The 18173-nt window shown below is 37.6% G+C and overlaps 1 protein-coding gene across 1 annotated transcript; it reads right to left on the bottom strand.

The window, feature by feature from the left end:
- Nucleotides 1–4677: 4677 nt before the first annotated feature.
- On the bottom strand, nucleotides 4678–5235 carry LOC131044273 (uncharacterized). The gene has a single exon (XM_057977563.2). The coding sequence runs from the start codon at nucleotides 5233–5235 to the stop codon at nucleotides 4678–4680; it is 558 nt and encodes a 185-aa protein (XP_057833546.2).
- Nucleotides 5236–18173: the final 12938 nt, after the last annotated feature.

Below are 18173 nucleotides of genomic sequence, written 5' to 3'. Positions count from 1 at the left end.
ATTGAAGCTTGTAAAGATGAACATTGGTTAAAGGCTATGAAAGATGAATTAAATCAAATAGAGAAGAATGAGACTTGGACTTTAGTTCCCTAGCATGAAAATAAGAATGAAATTGGAACTAAATGGGTTTTTAGGAATAAACTAAATGAGGATGGTCAATTTGTAAGAAACAAGGCTAGATTGGTTTGTAAAGGATATTCTCAAATGAAAGGAATTGATTATGGTGAGACATTTGCACCTATAGCCAGAATTGAAGTTGTTAGACTATTTCTTGCCTATGCAACTTATAAGAACTATAAGGTTTATCAAATGGATGTTAAATGTGCATTTTTTATTGGTGAACTTGAGGAAGAAGTATACATTGAGCAACCTGATGGATTTTCACTGACAGATGATAAAGATATGGTTTGCAGATTGAAGAAAGCTTTATATGGATTGAAACAAGCTCCTAGAGCTTGGTATGCAAGGTTGGATAAATATCTTTTGAAGCTCAAGTGGTTTTACTAAAGGTAGTGCTGATAATAATTTATATTATTAAATTATTGATGATGATATTCTGATTATTGAAGTATTTGTTGATGATATCATTTTTGGAGGAGAAGATAAATTGTGCATGGAATTTGCTAACAACATGAAGAATGAATTTGAAATGTCCATGATTGATGAGATGAAATTTTTCATAGGTTTGCAGATTACTCAAACGGACAAAGGCATTTTTATCTGTCAAACTAAGTATCCAAGGGAATTGTTGAAGAAGTTTGGTATGGATAATTCTAAACCGGTAAGTACGCCTATGGTGACAAGTGAGAAATTACCTATCAAGGATACTTCTACACTGGTAAATCCGACAAGGTATAAGTCTATGATTGGTGGCTTGCTATATTTAACTCAGACTAGATTAGATATTATGAATGCAGTAAGTATTGTTTCAAGATATCAAAGTAATCCTAAAGAAAATCATGAATGTGTAGTAAAGAGGATATTCTGGTATTTGCAAGGAACAATAGAATATGGCTTATGGTATTCTAGAGATGATGTTTTCACTTTATGTGCATATACTGACTCAAATTGGGAAGGAGATACTGGTGACAGGAAGAGCACTTTTGGTGGAGCTTTCTTTCTTGGAAAGAAACTGGTTTCATGGATCAGCAAAAAACAGTCATGCATTTCTTTATCTACTGCAGAAGCAAAATATGTTGCAGCAATAACTAATTGCACTCAAGTCTTGTGGATGAAGCAAATGTTGAAGGATATCAAGGTAAATTGTAGTGAACCGGTAGTTATCTACTATGATAACTCTGCAGCTATTGACATGTCTAAGAATCTAGTATTTCACTCTAAGACTAAGCATATATCAATAAAGTATAGCTTTCTGAAGGATGAGGTAGAAGGAAATGAAGTCAAATTGGTTTATGTGAACACTAAAGAGTAGATTACAGATATATTCACTAAACCTCTGTCTAAGAAATCATTTGAGTATTTGAGAGACAGGTTAGGGGTTTCTGTCCCTCTGACAGAGACTTGATTGATGCAGTTTGTCATCAGTCCAACATGTATTATCAGAGATATTATTCATTCTGGCACTGATGAGTGGTGCTAATACTCAGGGGGAGTAGTCAGCTTTGAGATTCAAGGAATTACATTCTTTTTTTTATATTTGTGTCGGATTTCTGGCATTGATGTCAAAGGGGGAGAGATAGTGATGTGAAAAATAAATTCAAAACTTTACAGAGATATCATTCACACGGGGAGAGTTCAAAATATTGTTGGTTGTCTTCCACAGGGGGAGACTTGTTTGGCATTTCTTGGTACTTAGATGTTTTTCACATCTAGTGTTGCCATCGATGCCAAAGGGGGAGATTGTTGGCATTATGGATGAATTGATTATGTGTTGCATTGATGTTTTGTCATTGATATTGTATACACCTAAAAATGGTCTGAAGATAATTAATTAAATAAGCAAATATTTAATTAATCCCCCTTCCTAATTTAATTGAATTCATTAGGCAATTTGATTAAATTCTCCTTTTCATCTGGGTTAGTGCAAGAAGATGAGTCCACTTTTTGACCAAAAAGTGGAAGTGTTTTCCCTGATTTTTTAGGTTTTGTCTCATTTGAGCTTAAATTTTGAAACACTTGGAGATTGAATCTTGGAAAAAGTCAGGAATATAAAAGATATCCCTCTGAGTCTACTTTCCAAATATGTAATTTATTTTAATACCCACATAATAAAAAATAACTTTTTGAATGGAGTTCTAAAAACTATGTTTTAAAAATGGATGTTTCGGGACCATACCATGCATGTGTATGACCCACACTTTTTGACACAATTAAAATTATTTTCTCAAACTGTTTTGGGAAATGATTTGTAACACACTAAAGATTGATGAACATATTTTTTTATTTTTTTTTTAATTAGTTTTTTAATGACCATAATTATCTTTTTTAAAATTTGGCACGTACGGCCAACATAATTTGACGTAAACTTAAAAAATTTTGATTTTTTTAAATAGAAAATAATTTTGTGTAGATTGATGACATATAATTTTTTTTTCAAATTTTTTTTTTTTTTTCGGTAATTTTTGTTATATATTGATTTCCAAGAAAAAGAGCTACAATAATCCGAGGCCATACAGATTTCAACATTAGCCCAAAAAACTAACAGTCCTAGCCTACTATGAAGAGCATTCAAGCTAAAACGGAAATAAAAACCAGTACTGTGCGTTTCTGCACTAGATATTATAGTCATCCATAAAATATTGTTTTTTATTTTAAAACCCAGCAAATAGCAAAAAGCAAAATGGATTTTTAGCACCATATCCACTCAATCGGTATCGCTCTGGTTCGTCTGCTTCTCCTCCTCATCTACAATGTTTTCCAGAGCTTTTCCTTTGGCTGCTTCAGTCTTCATCTTCAGTATGCAATCCAAATTCCCAAAGTCTGGGTCTCCCTCTAGACTTGCTAAGAACTGGACCACCCGCCCTTCCTCAAACCAGTCTCGCAGTTCTCTCCCCACCTCCATGTGCGCCACCACCTTGAGGGCTTTCGGTAGCTCATCTATTCTTATTAGTTTGACGCAGAGCTTCATGGCTTCCCAGCCTATACGAGCTCGCTCTCTGCATTGCTCCTTTATTCGATTCTCCGGCCCTCGAACAAAAGGTAATATCTCCTCGACATATCCTTCCCAAATGCGGATTCCAGGCTGAGGGAACACCCACTCCAAAATGGAGTTGAGGTTGATCAAATAGTCCCCGTCAATCAGCTTTGTCATTGTGAGCTTAATTTTTTTCACCTCAGGTTCAAATTCGCAAGCCCAAGCCATAATCAAGGAATAAACCTCCATATTCATCATGTACCTGAAGTGAATGTGCACCAACTCCTCCCCCAGCATTAGACGCATTGCACTCCACAGTTTCTCTTCCTTGTATTTGAAGAGTCCTTTCATTCTTTTGTCTGACACCGTTCCCAGAAAAGGAACCGGTTTCTTCTCTGTTCTTAGGGTAAAATTCGCCTCCATTGAACTTGCTCAAAAATTGTTAACTCCACACACTACACTGCAAAAGATATAAAAATCCTCATTAATCTGATTCTTGATGATACATTTCTCATAAACCAAATTAGTAATTCCTCCGCCGTCATTTGCGACGGTTCATAATTGCATAATCAATGATATAAATGGAAAAAGATTTCACGGCAGATTTACTATCTTCCGCCATTATCTCGAGCAGATACTTTGCGCTCGGTAACTGCCTCATTAATTGCAGTGCCTTTGAAAAGGTGTACTTGTCCTTACGGGCTGTCTTGCGTGCTTATTGATTTTTTCATGCTTCTAGGACTGCATTAATTCCACTTCCACACACTGCCATCTCCCTTCCACCACTTGGCCATTTGGCTTGTCATGTCACATCCGATGTTGGAGAGGAGGTCCGCCACTGCATTGGCACCTCGCCTGACATGGGAGACTCGAAACTCCTCAAAGGAGTTGAGTTTTTCTTGGATTATCTCCACCCAATGGGATAATTTCCATGAGGGGGTGTTACCCTTCACTATTGCGTTGATAATCACTTGGGAGTCTCCTTCCACGTGCAATTTTGGGATTTTCATATTTATAGCCAATTCAGTGGCCATTAGTGCCACCTATGCCTCTGCTTCGTTATTTGTTCCATCCTACAATCGTCTTGCACCCTTGAAAAGGATGACCCCTTTATAGTTTGTTGCAACTACTCCCACTCCTGAGGTTCCTAGATTTCCCCTAGATGCCCCATCAAAGTTTATTTTTATCCACTCCTTTGTTGGCGGTTCCCATTTAACCTCTTCTTTTTCTAAAGGGGGGTTAACCCTCAGAGACCCATTAATGGGTTGGCAATTCACAAATGGCCTATTGGTTTGAATCATTCTGTCCTCACTAGTATAGGGGTGTTTTGCCAGGTTATGGTTTCTAGCTTCCGCTGAGACTGATTCAGCTATCGCTCTTTCAACTCTTAATAGCAAACTCTCCCTTGACTCTTCTTTCTCTTGGAATAGCCTTCTGTTTCTTTCCTTCCAAATCTCCCATATTACCAGGGATGGCGCCACTATCCATAGACTGGAAAAAACTAATCTACTGCTCGGTATATTCCAGCTAGAGAAAAGGTCAAGGATTGTATTAGGTAGAGGAGCCATCCATCCTAGCTTCCCTTAAAGGAAGCTCCAAACCGTTTGCGCTTCCTCACACTGTAGAAGCAAGTGATCCAGGGATTCCTCTGCCTTCTTGCACATTATGCATCTAAACGAGCCCAAGAAGCCTAGTCTGCGTAGTCTTTCCCCTGTCAGGATGCGCTTTTTCAGAGTCAGCCATGTGAAGACTCCTACTTTTGGTAGAATTGGGGAGCTCCACATAAGTTTTGTTGGCCATTCCTTTCTTTCTTCCAATTTGTCAAGAATGATGTAACCAATCTTCACCGAGTACTGCCCTGATTTTGATCCACACCATCTCATAGTGTCTTCCTTTGTAGACAGCATAGGGGTGTACTCCTGCATGATCCCCTTTAACAACTCTTTTTGATTTGTTGGTAATGGCAGATTTTCTACATCTTTCCATTCACACATATCTACCCCCTGGACCCTGCTTTTCAAGAGAAAATCTCCTACCTTTTCTCCCCACTGGATTCTAGTAACTTGTTTAATATTCTCAATATCTTGTCTATCTAAAAGAACTAGTCTTCCTTCCCATGAATCTGTCCAGAAATTGGCCATTTTCCCATTACCTATTTCCCAAGTGATGTGTTCAATGATGACATGTCTGCATGAGGTAATAAAATTCCATATGGCTAAGCCTTTTGGTAAGGTGGTGATTGTGAATATTCGTTCCCTTCTCATCTGATCTAGATACTTGTGTTTTAAAATTTGTACCCATTTCTGGTTCAACTGAACGTAGATCTGCCAAATCACTTTTGCCCCCATTGCTCATTTAAAAGTTTCCAGTTTCTCAGTCCTACTCCCCCTGCCAATTTGTCTTGGCAGACTTTATCCCACACAACCAAAGGAATTTTTTCATTTGTTTCTTTGCAATTCCACAAAAAATTTCTCATCCCCTTGTTTATACATTTTATCACCTTCTCCGAAATCTTGAGGGCTATCGTGGAGAATATGGGGAGGGCAGAGAGGACTGCTTTGAGTAGCATGATCTGCCTAGAGAGTAAGCCATTTACTCTTCCAACCTTCAAGGCGGTTTGCACAAGCATCAATAAGGTTGTTCCACAGGGTAGGGTCGTTCTTCCCACCAAATAAGGGGGCACCCAGAAACTTTCCAGGAAGGGTACCCATTCTGACCCCTAGGATATTGGAAATTACTTGCTGTCTATCAACCTCTGTATTAAAGAAAATAGCTTCCAATTTGGTCCAGTTAACCTACTGACCACTTGCTCTGCAGAAAACATCTATAGTCTTTCTAATCACTCGAGCCTCTTGAAGTGAAGACTGTCCACACAGTAGGGTATCATCCACAAATTGCTGATGAGTAACTGGCTTCATCCCTTCCATGATTTTAATCCCTTTCCATCTTCCTCGTTGTTGTTGTGATCGAATTAGTCTTCCCAGGACTTCTGCTAATATAATGAATAGGAAAGGCGATAAAGGGTCTCCTTGTCTAAGATCCCATGTGGTTTGAAAGAAGCCTTGTGGGCTACCATTGACCAATATAGAAGTCCACACCCCCCCTATACAAGCCTGTATCCAGCTAATCCATTCTTTGGAGAAGCCAAACCTCTGCAAGACCTGGAGAAGAAATTCCCTATCTACCATGTCATAAGCTTTTCTAATATCTAATTTAATCATCATTCGATCCACTTTTGCTTAACGGACTCTGTGGATGGCCTCATGGGTAATTATTATTCCTTCCATGATTGACCTGCCTGGGACAAAGCCGCTCTATTCTTCTGAAATAATAAGACTCAACAGAGGTTTTATTCTATTTGAGATCACTTTAATTATCACTTTGTAAATGGTGTTGCACAAAGAAATTGACCTGAATTCATTAAAATTAGCAGGGTGCTCCACCTTGGGTATAAGGGCAATAAGTGTGCAGTTAAGCTCCTTTGCAACATTCGCCCTACCTCGAGATTCCTCCACTACTGCCCAAACCTCATTTCCTACAATCTCCCAGAAATTTTGGTAGAAAAAGGTCGGGAAACCATCCGGCCCTGGTGCTTTATCACCTTCCATACTGAAAATTGCACTTCGAACCTCCTCAAATTGAATGGGTTTCATCAGTGCCTGATTTTGCACAGCTGTTATTAGCTCCGGGATAACACTTAAACCATTTTGTTGGTGCTCCAGATTGTATCCGTTATCCTTGGATAGTAATGCCAAAAATAACTCAACTGCCTCTTTATTAATATCCTCCACATTGTCTAATAAGACATTCTCATTGTTGTAGATGGTTGTGATTTTGTTCCTGGATCTTCTTGCCTTAACCAAGTTATGAAAAAACTTTGTATTTTTGTCCCCTTCCTATAGCCAGCACTCTCTCGACTTTTGTCTCCAGTAAATCTCCTCTCGAGCTAGCACTTCACTATATTGTTCTTTGAGTTCTCGCTCCTATCGGAACATCTCGGATGTCATCCCCTTTTGTATTATATCTTCTTGCAAAATTGCTAGCCTATCCTCCAAATCTCTTTTATTAGCAAAATTATTGTCAAACTTGATTCAGTTCCACTCTTTAATTTTTTACTTAACAAACTGCAACTTCTTAACAAAAACAAAGGCCTTAGTCTACACATCTCTGGAGCCCCTGACCACCATTCATTGATTAAATCCCTCAGGCTTTTATCCCTCAACCACATTTTTTCAAATTTGAAAGGGCATCTGATGGGGGGGCCATCAAAGGCTATAGTGAGCTCAACTGGTAGATGATCTGAAGCAGCCATTGGATGGATATTTGAGGCGAAAAGGAGATTGGTTTCCACCCAGGGCCCACCCAAGAAAAAATGGTCCAGCTTCTCTGCAACCTGTTGTCCCAAGATCCTTCGATTAGACCATGTAAACTGTCCTTCCTTAGATTTGATTTCCTTGAGACCATTGTTCGCCACAAAATTTTGAAAATTTACTTGGTTCGCAGAGAGTCCTCCCTTGCCCTCCAATTTATCACTCAGTTCCAATATAGCATTGAAATCACCCCCAATAATCAAAACGCTCCCATCCAGATCTCGAATGAGGGAGGATAGGGATCTCCAAAAATTTCTTTGAAATTTGGATTTTGATGGTCCATAGACATTAATTAATGTGAAATCAACATTTAGAGGGTAGGAGTGAACCTTACATACCTGCCACATATTGGAGGCAGAAAATTCCTTCACCTTGTGATTATTTGCATTCCAAAGGATACCCAGTCCTCCCGAAGCTCCCTCTGAATTTACAAAGACCCCCGTCCACTACTTCCATGATCCCATGAGTGTCTTCGCTTCCACTTTGTTCATCTTTGTCTCTTGTAAGAAAACTACATCTGGCCTTAATTGATCCAACCCTCGTTTGATCAATCGACGTTTGTCAGGGGCATTACAACCCCTGACATTCTAGGTTATGATTTTCATTGTCCTTCAGGAAGGGTGACGCCCTTCCCTACTGTCAATTTACTTTGGCCTTTGGCACTACCAGCCATTGCAATCTTGAACTAATTTGACTTTCTGCCTCTCGATCTCTTTTCCCCTATCCGTACCTTGGTACATACAGGCTTCGTTTGCTCTATTGTTCTGGTTTCCATAATGTCTTCCTCATCCATCCATCCCCATTCATCTTCCTCATCGACTCCATCAGAGTCTCTATTGTCTTTGGTTTCCTCCTTATCAGACCTCGAGTCATTATCCTTCTCCGAGTGTTGTAGAGTCTCCAAACTGACTCCTATTTCCGCAAGAGGAGAGGCCCAGTGTTAACCTCATATAGAATATCAACTGCTTTCTCGACTCTTGCAATGGCATCTTCTACCCAACCTGCGGCCTCCCTATGTTTGTTGATAAGAGCAACTTTTGTTATAGTCTCTTCCACCTCCTGGGTGGTATTATTGAGAGCTGTCAAGACCTCCCCTTGCATAAAAGGGTTTTGCATAGCTTAGATCATATCCTTGTTGGACCTCGTCTCCTTTCTTGTACTATCCTTGTTCGCATAGTAGGTCACCTCATCTTCTATTGTTGTCTCCACAGTTTTCCCTTTAGGGCCTATTAAGCAAGTTTCCTCCAAATGTCCTTCTTTTTTACAATGCTTGCAAATTTCATTAGATTCTTCCACCTCAATTTTTTGGATCCATTGTCCTGCATTTATTATGATCTCCACTTGTTCTGTAAGTGGGTACTGGGGTTTCCATCCAATACATATTCATGCATACATGCTAAAGTCTTTGGACTCAATAGCCTCATCCGCTTTGATGTAGAAACCCAGTTTGGTACCTAAAGTTTGGAATAACTCTTCATTCCAGTATTCTTTGGGTAGGTTATATAATCTGAGCCAAATAGGTACCTCTTCAATTGGAGCCAAAATTGGGTTGAAGTTAGGCTCCCAATCCCTAACATACAAACCCCTTCCTCCCATGAAAAAGGGTCCATTATTTAAAATTCCTTGCTTATCCTTACTATCTTCTGTGATTACCAAGAAAAGCCCATTTGGAAGGGTTTTGAGTTCAATTTTGCATTTCCAATTTTCAGTGCACCAACCTTTCATCTTTCCCATCGAAGGCCAATCCCCAAAACATTTTACAAATAATCCCCTCTCCCGGAAAAAGGTCACAAAGTCATTCCAGGTTTTGTTATCTATCATCAAAGACACTTTCTCCGTTCTCATACCCTCTTTTCGTTCTGAGGACTTCCTCGGCTTCTGAGCATTTCTTCTCAGTCGCCATTCTTTCTCTTGGCAATGCTTCCATATTGTTTTCGGTCCATACTCCTTATTGTGATGCCCTTGGGCTCTGAGATTCTCTCTTCTCAAATATTTTGAGTCTCGCGCTGACACTGCCTCCCCCCATTGCTTATGGGAATGAAAAAACCTATCATGATCCTCCCAAGCCTTGCTCGGCTTTTGCCAAGGTCTTTTTCCAGGTCGTGATTGTGTAAAGTTCTATCGTGTTCCCTGATCTGCAAATCTTTGGTCCTGAAAGCCATCTTCCTGTGGTCGAAAACCCTGAAACTCCCTCGGTCGAAGCCCTAGTCTCCTCCTCCTCCGCTCCATGCTCATGCTTTTTACTTACTTTCTTTTTCAAAATTTATTAAATTAACAAAATTAGTTAATATTTTAAGCTTATGGACCCGATTTAGTATAGATTAAATAAAAAATAGTTAAAATAATTAATTTTTAAAAACATTTACATATTTAAAATCTAGACAGTATAATCTGAAATGAGTTTTAATTTCGTATAAAAATTCTCTAATTAGAGGCATGTAAACTATTTCAAAAGTTCATATTTGTGCTTTCATTCATGGAGATTTGAATTTGCATGTCCATGTCTCAGATGTGGCCATCCCAGGCCTATCCTAGACCTAATCCCGAGGTAAGTGGTGGGTTTTGGAATTAACTTCCACAGAACGGGCCCCCGTTAACGAAACAGGGGCCCATTCCTAAAATTACCATTATTGTCCAAAATGACAAAATGCGCCAAAAAAAAAAGGGTAAAATTGGATTTAAAACCCGTTTTTAAAAATGAGACCCCGTTTCGTTTTCAAGAGGGCCCCCGTTTGAGAACAAAACAGGGGCCCGTTTAGTTTTGTCTCGAGCCCCCGTTTCTTTTTGCCTCGGGGGCCCGAAGCAAAAATGAGCCCCCATTTCTAAGAGCGTAGTTTCCAACACATGGAATTCCGCCAATTTGTGACCCATTACCTTGCACTTACCCATCTACTTATTAATAAATCTAAGGATTTATTTAATAGGTTCACTTCCATAGTTCCCTTTGATTAATTAATTCAAATTAATTAATCTTCCACCCCATTTCAATCAATTCTTCTAATCCTCTAATTAATTAAAACAAATCAATTTATGAGTTGTTGAGAATTAATTAGTCTTTTCCTATTATTTGAATTTTTAAATTCAAATTACCCACATGCCTCCTAACTTCTAACCACCTAACCTAACCATCCCACTAACCTCAACCATTCCACCTAACCTTGGGTTTTCCTAACCCTATCCTATCTTGCACATTCTAACCTCCTTATCCTAACCTCCTATGGTGTGGATATTTTCTTCTTGAGACACATGGCACTTTGGCCACATGTCTCCTCTCTTGGACACTTGCCCTCTTATGAGCAAAGCTCCTTGACACTTGTCACCATAGAGATGACAAGTGTCTCTTCCTCCAACCTCTTCTCCAACCTCCTCCAATTTCACCCTTGATATCTTTAGACTCAATCTTGACCATTGATTCCTGCCACCTCACCCCTGGCCTTGGAAATCCTATAAATATCCCTCATTTTGGAGCAACAAGAATCCCATCTCATTTCATCTTATACATTGTTACTATAGGTGTATCATTTGAGCATTATTGTTTTAAGCAATTGCATCTTAGATTTAGTTTAATTTGATCATTTTCTAGCATAATTGTTGAATCATGTAGCTTAATCAATCTCTTTTCTAGCTTAATTGCATCATCATCATAGCTTAATCATGCATATCATTAGCTTAATTAGTCTCTTGGATCAATCTAGCATAATCAATCTCATCTTTGCATATCATTATCATTTCAAATCCTCCATCTAGGTGTAGTCAAGTCACTGGGATTGCTTATCCAGATCTGAGAGCAAATCCATACTCGCATCTCTTAGGAGGCGATAGGTCGCTTTGTCATGGTTCATCTTTGTTTGCTTATTATTTGCTAACCATGCTTGTAATGATCTATTGATTATTTTGTGTTGCAGCTGCAGGTATCGCACATCACAGGCACGACACTTTGGCGCCCACCATGGGGCCAAAAATCTCATTTTTGGTCTCTCAAGCATCATCAAATCTTCATTTCTAGCCAGGTCAGAATCAGAATCTCATACGAGTCCCTTTTCAGCCTTGTACGAGCTCCTTTGTGCACTCAGATGAGAATTTGTTCTGACTCGTATGAGCTTTTAAGGATTCTGAATTATCGTATGAGCTCCATTTTTCCCTTGTTCGGTCACGAAAAGACACTCGTACGGTCAGGTAAATAGTATCATACGAAATTATGCTTCTGTGTTTTCAAAGCAGTTTGCATTTTAGGGTTTTCATGCTTCAATTTGATTATTACTAATGCTAACCCTAGTCTATTTGTGAGTTTTTCGGCAACCTAACTAGTTTTTGCAGGATGATTGTCGAAGATTACGCTTGTCAAAGCTTCATTTCATCCAAGCATCATGACTACTAATGCATCTATTTTGCAGGTTGCCTAGGAGGACTCAACCAAACTTTATTTCTTTAAGTTTTCTAGGCACACTTGATTTTGCTAATGGAAATGAACAATCATGTATTATGTGTTTTGATGATAGGCGAGTATGCTCTCACCTTTCTTAGGTGATCAAAAAGCTAGACTCATCCTTTTCTTTCATTAGTGTATATCTTTAGCGGGCCTACACTCCCAAGGAGCTAATAACTCTTAACCATTAAGGCCGGTGAGAGGGGAATGACCCAAGTGGGAACGGCTAGCGCCAAGTACTCCAACCCACTATAAAATAAATGTGATTTGATGAAAATCAAGTCAACGACAGTGCTCGGGAATAGCTCTCCTTTGTACCTTCGAGTATATCAAACCTTGGTTTTCAAGGCTGGGAGACCTCTTAATTGAGTTTATACCCCGACACGTCGAACAGATCCCTTACTAGTTCTGGTTAAATTAGAAGCTACCCAATTCACCTCTGAAAGGGTGATAATCTTTGTGCAAGAGAGATAGTAACTCTCCCAAGACACTTGCCATATCATGCCCCCATTAGCATTTGGAGTCGGATAATACGGTGTTGAGAATCCATTGCGTGAGACTCAACGGTCGTATTTTGATTAGCTATTGGGTGTGTACCTAAGTTTACAAGCAAAGGTTTTCTCTCTCAGCCAACTTCCTTAGGTAGTAATGTTCTTGAGGTCACTTATCATATCGCGTGTTTGTTGTGTCTTCATACCTAAAACAGAAAATCAGACATTTAAAACTGGAAAACATAAGCAAAACATCAAACTTCAATGATCAAAAATCTATCCAAACAACATTTTTTACCTTTGTTCTGTCTTGAGTCATATGAGCTTGTGTTTTATCATACGAGCCTTCTTGTTTGTCGTATGGTTTAGAAAGTTTTTTCGTACGAGGTCTCTAGTTTATCATTTTGCTTAGTGGGAATTGTCGTACGAACTTCTGCATTGTCATATGAAATTCCTGATTTGTCGTATGGGCATGTATGTATTGTCGTCTAAAGCTGCTTAAACTGTCATATGAATTTTTGTCTCTATTGGTCCAGAGTTGTCTTCTTGCGCATCTTTTTTGGGTCTATCCTATTTGCTCGGTCAATTTACAGTGATCATAAACACCTGTTATCTATCATTTTGTGCTTAGATTGTCTTCTTTGTTCTCTTGGTCAAGTTATCATTTGTCAAAATTGGATTCTAAAGCTAAACACCTCAAGATTTTCAAGTACTCATCCTCAACAAGTTCAAGATCTAAACATCTCAAAGTGCATCATCACCCTCTTTGATAAACTGATCACCCAAAACATAGTTTCTCATCGGGATCTATCATCCTTTATCATGAAACTACAACGTTTGGTCAGGATAATATTGTCCCACATCGTAGGATATATCATTCCTATTGGACTTGGTTTTTATCAAATCATCATCATTGTACTCCAAAACCGAAGATTGAAAAACTTGCAAACTTTTAAATACTTGAACCATCTTTTCGTGTCATACCGCTCTATCACATTTACATTGACAAGTTGATCACTTATCAAAACAACTTCTAGACAATTGAATCCTAGCATAATATCTAACACACATGTATGCCTGTTTTAACCAGAGCTCAGAGACGAAAGATCGAAGAGACAGAAATCGAAACATTAGAAATAACTGAAGAACATAGAACCATGGAACATGAAGACGAAATACAAGTTGAAGTAGAAATAATAGAACAACATGTCAAAGACATCAAAAAAGATCCCCAATTCGATAAATTTATGGAGAAAATATTGGAGGGAGACAAAGAAAAATACTTCCTGATGTTAGCAAGAATTGGTGCTACACTCCCCCAAGATTTTGATGTGAACAAATTGACATAAAAGAAAAGTGACCCTCCCCCTAATAATGAACAATATGAGGATATTTTTGGTCCCAAAATGAATGACACGTCAATTCCTAGTAACACCAGAACTAACAAGGAAACTTACATGCCCAAAAGAGATGAAGTAGAAATTTTGAACAACATTCAATCCAATGAAGATACAAGAAGGGGTAGAGATGATACAAGAAGAGATCCAGATCCTCCTAGAATGCAAAATCAGGGTTATGCAAGAACAAATCATGTTGATAATCCTATCACAACTCTCATGCAACAAATACAAACACTGCAAACACAAATTCAAGATATGCAGAGAGGAAATGTTAGAAGATACTCACTTCAAGAAATCTGTCCTTGTCCATTCGACAGAAATCTAAACATGATACCATTTCCTATAGGTTTTGAAACTCCTAGATACGAAAAATATGATGGAAGCATTGACCCTCAAGATCATATACGAGAATTTTGCACAATGAGTATGGTGTTCACACATGAGGATACCTACTTGATGAGATTATTTCTAAAAAGATTGACTAGACTAGCTATGGAATGGTTCTCCAAACTTCCACCTGGAATTAGATCATTCTCAAAATTGGTGGATAAGTTTGTTTCACAATACTCTTACAACATACAACATGAAGTAACAATGCTAGACCTATGTAATGCCAAACAAAAGACTGGAGAACCTTTCATGACTTTTTTACAATGATGGAGACGGTTAGCTTCATGATATCCTCGTACAGTGCCAGAGTATGAAAAATGGACATATTCATCGACAACCTAAATGATCAAATGATTTATCATCTAAAAATGCAAGTAAATCAAAGTTTCAGAAAAATGATTGATAATGAAATCAGAATGGAGGAAGCCATGATAAAGAAAGGTGAATTGAAAATATACAAAGACAAAGTTCATCCTCCTAACAACACTAATATCAACCACAATGATAAGCCAAAGTTTTGGAATAGAAATCGTAATGTCATCAACGATGGAATAGTGGATAACAACAATGTGAAACCAAAACAACCGGTTTTTAATTTATCCCATCTCATTTTCATCTTATGCATTGTTACTATAGGCATATCATTTGAGAATTGTTGTTTAAAGCAATTGCATCTTAGATTTAGTTTAATTTGATCATTTTCTAGCATAATTGTTGAATCATGTAGCTTAATCAATCTCTTTTCTAGCTTAATTGCATCATCATCATAGCTTAATCATGCATATCATTAGCTTAACTAGTCTCTTGGATCAATCTAGCATAATCAATCTCATCTTTTCATATCATTATCATTTCAAATCATCCATCTAAATGTAGTCAAGTCACTGGGATTGCTTATCCAGATCTGAGAGCAAATCCATACTCGCATCTCTTAGGAGGCAATAGGTCGCTTTGTCATGGTTCATATTTGTTCGCTTATTATTTGCTAACCATGCTTGTAATGATTTATTGAGTGTTTTGTGTTGAAGTTGCAAGTATCACACTTCACATGTACGATAGATGTCAATACTAGCTATTATGGTTGGTTACCAACAGACGGGTTTTGATTACCAACAGACAGGTTTTGGTTACCGGTAGAAGATCTAGTGTTACCGACAGAAGAGACTATCTGTTGGACACTTTTGGCATGTTTGGATCAATGGAGTATGTTTGATTTTATGTGTTACATGTTCTTGGAGCATGTTTTGGTCAATTGGCATTGACTTGGTAATCGGATGCTATCATACACTCTTGTAAACCCTTACCGGCATTGGTTTAAGGTTTAACCGGCAGAGCTTTCACTAAGGAATCTTGACAGGATGCATAAGTGGTGTTGGTGCGGATTTTAGGATGTTGAAGATGTTCTTTGATCATGCTTCAACTGCTTGAAGACATTGCTTTGGCATGGTGGACCCAAAATAGGTCTGGTACCTATCTAGGTTATGGACCGGTATTATGTTAACGTGTACTCTACATGTTACTAGGATGTTTCGGGATCTTCTATGGATTGGTTATTATTTTTTTGGTCTTAAGACGACATGGCATATCATTGTAATATGGATTTATGTAATGATCTTATTGTAATATCTTTTAGGTGGCCGACCTAATTGGTTTAGGCCTTAGGGGTAGTATAAAATGATGTAAGATCTCATTTTAGATCAAGGGAATGGGGAATAAATGTCGTGGTCTTGAAATGCAATATCATATGTGAAGGAGACTTGATCGATCATAGGTGATCGAATTGGGATTAAGGAAGAGGTTAAAGGCCTCCGGTATTGAGCTTAATCGGGACTGTAATCAGGCATGGTAGATGTTATCTCTGGCAGTTCATTACTCTGGATTGTTGTCCATTTACCTTGAGGTGGTTATAACCTCTCTGTAGTCAATGAGACTCTTTTGTAATGAGCAGTGCGCTCTAGGCAGTGTGCCTTCCTGTATGTGCAGGCCCCTCATTGTATCACATACTTTCTACAGAAGTATCATCTGACTGTGGGTAGGCTTCCCACCATGGTTTTTCCCTTTCCGAGTTTTCTACGTACAAATCATGGTGTTATGTGGTATGGTTGCATTGCATTGATTATTTGTTTAATTGTTAAGTTGTATTGTTTACCGGTACCTGTTCCTACCAACATCTATTTCTGCTTTACCAATACTTAATTTGATTAAAGGTTATTAAGTGGATTAATTGATATAATCTGTTAACAACTAGTTCACCCCCCCCCCCCCCCCACTCTCAGTTGTTCACCGGTTATCCTAACAGTAAATACATCATTTACATGTTCTATACACTTCAATATTATTAGCTAATTTGCATGTCTACACACTCAGCCAACTACCTGAATTATATTAGCTTGAGTCAATAGGAAACAACTTGAGCCCATGATTAAAATTTGATTTAGTAAATTAGGGGTCAATCTTTGACTTGCAATTTTAGACCACGTTCAATATTGTACCTATAGTTTTGTACATTCCAGATTGAGAATGATAGATTTGTGAGTCAGATCCAAACCATTAGAAAATAAGAACTCAAAGTCATGTAAGATATCCATATCAGCTCTTACATAAAATTACATTTAACAGTAGACTACTATATTAAAGCCAATGAATCAAAATGAATTTGAAAGGATTGAAAAAAATACAAAAAATGTACATAGTATTGCTCACTTGCATATTATAGTTGTGCACATGGATGCACATGTTGACATTTTGTGAACCACACAAGCACATCATGTGGAGCATTAAAATCCATATGAAATACTAACATACACATTTGAAACATGGTCAATGACTCAATGTCCATACCATATGTTCATGCCAAATAACTATCATCATATAAGTTCAACAATTATCATCATCCTATCCTTACAATTGAGCACGCCATACAATCACAACACTTATCAACATATTGGGAAGGCCTAGTTTTATGTAAACACCAACAACATGCAAAGTATACAAAGAGAAGAACTAACTAACATGCTTGTTGCATATTTGTCACCATATATAACTTATCACTATTATTTAATATAATAGTTTATACTCAAAGCATTTTGTGCGTTCAAATGTGGATATGAAATTCTTGCTTTGGAATTCATTTGCGTGTGCAATACTCTTCAATTTTATTAGCCAATTCACATGTTTACACACTCAACCACATAGGAATCATATTAGTGTGAGTCAATAGGAAACAACTAATTGGAGGCAATCAACTTGAGTCCATGACTAAAATTTAATTTAGTAAATTACAAGTCAATCCTCCACTTGCAATTTTGGACCAGGTTTAATATTATACCTTTAGTTTTGTACTGAGATTGAAAAATAATAGATTTGAGGGTTGAGTCCAAACCACTATAAAACAAAGACTCAAAGTCATATAAGTTATCCATACTAATTCTTACATACAAGTACACCATTAAATAGTAGACTACTATATTATCAAAATGGGTCTAAAATGATGAATAACAACATGTGTAAATACATAATTTGCATGTTTAGATACACTTTAATATTATTAGCTAATTTACATGTTTATACACTCAACCACATAGAAACCATATTAGCTTGAGTCAATAGAAAACAACTAGTAGAAGGCAAGTCAACTTGAGTCCGTGATTAAAATGTGTTTTAATAAATTAAGAATCAATCCTCCACTTACAATTTTGAGCTAAGTTAAATGTTGTACCAATCATTTTGTACTATGATAAAAAAAAATAATAGATCTCAGAAACAGATCCAAACCACTAAAAAAACAAAGACTCGAAGATATCCATACCAATTCTTACATAAAAATACACTGGACTATTTATTGAAGACAATGGATTGAAATGAATCCAGAATGATTGAAAAAATAAGAAGCAAAAGATGCACTTTTCTCCCTTGCATAAATACCTCCTCATTGATAAAATATCTTAAACATCAATTAAATAGAAATTCAAAAAAACACTTGTTTCATAAACACATAAATTC

The sequence above is a fragment of the Cryptomeria japonica genome, chromosome 10 (assembly GCF_030272615.1).
Source record: "Cryptomeria japonica chromosome 10, Sugi_1.0, whole genome shotgun sequence".
NCBI classification, from domain to species: Eukaryota; Viridiplantae; Streptophyta; class Pinopsida; order Cupressales; family Cupressaceae; genus Cryptomeria; species Cryptomeria japonica.
Note: the sequence above shows the minus strand (reverse complement) of the source record. Positions and strands in the feature narration are given on the sequence as shown.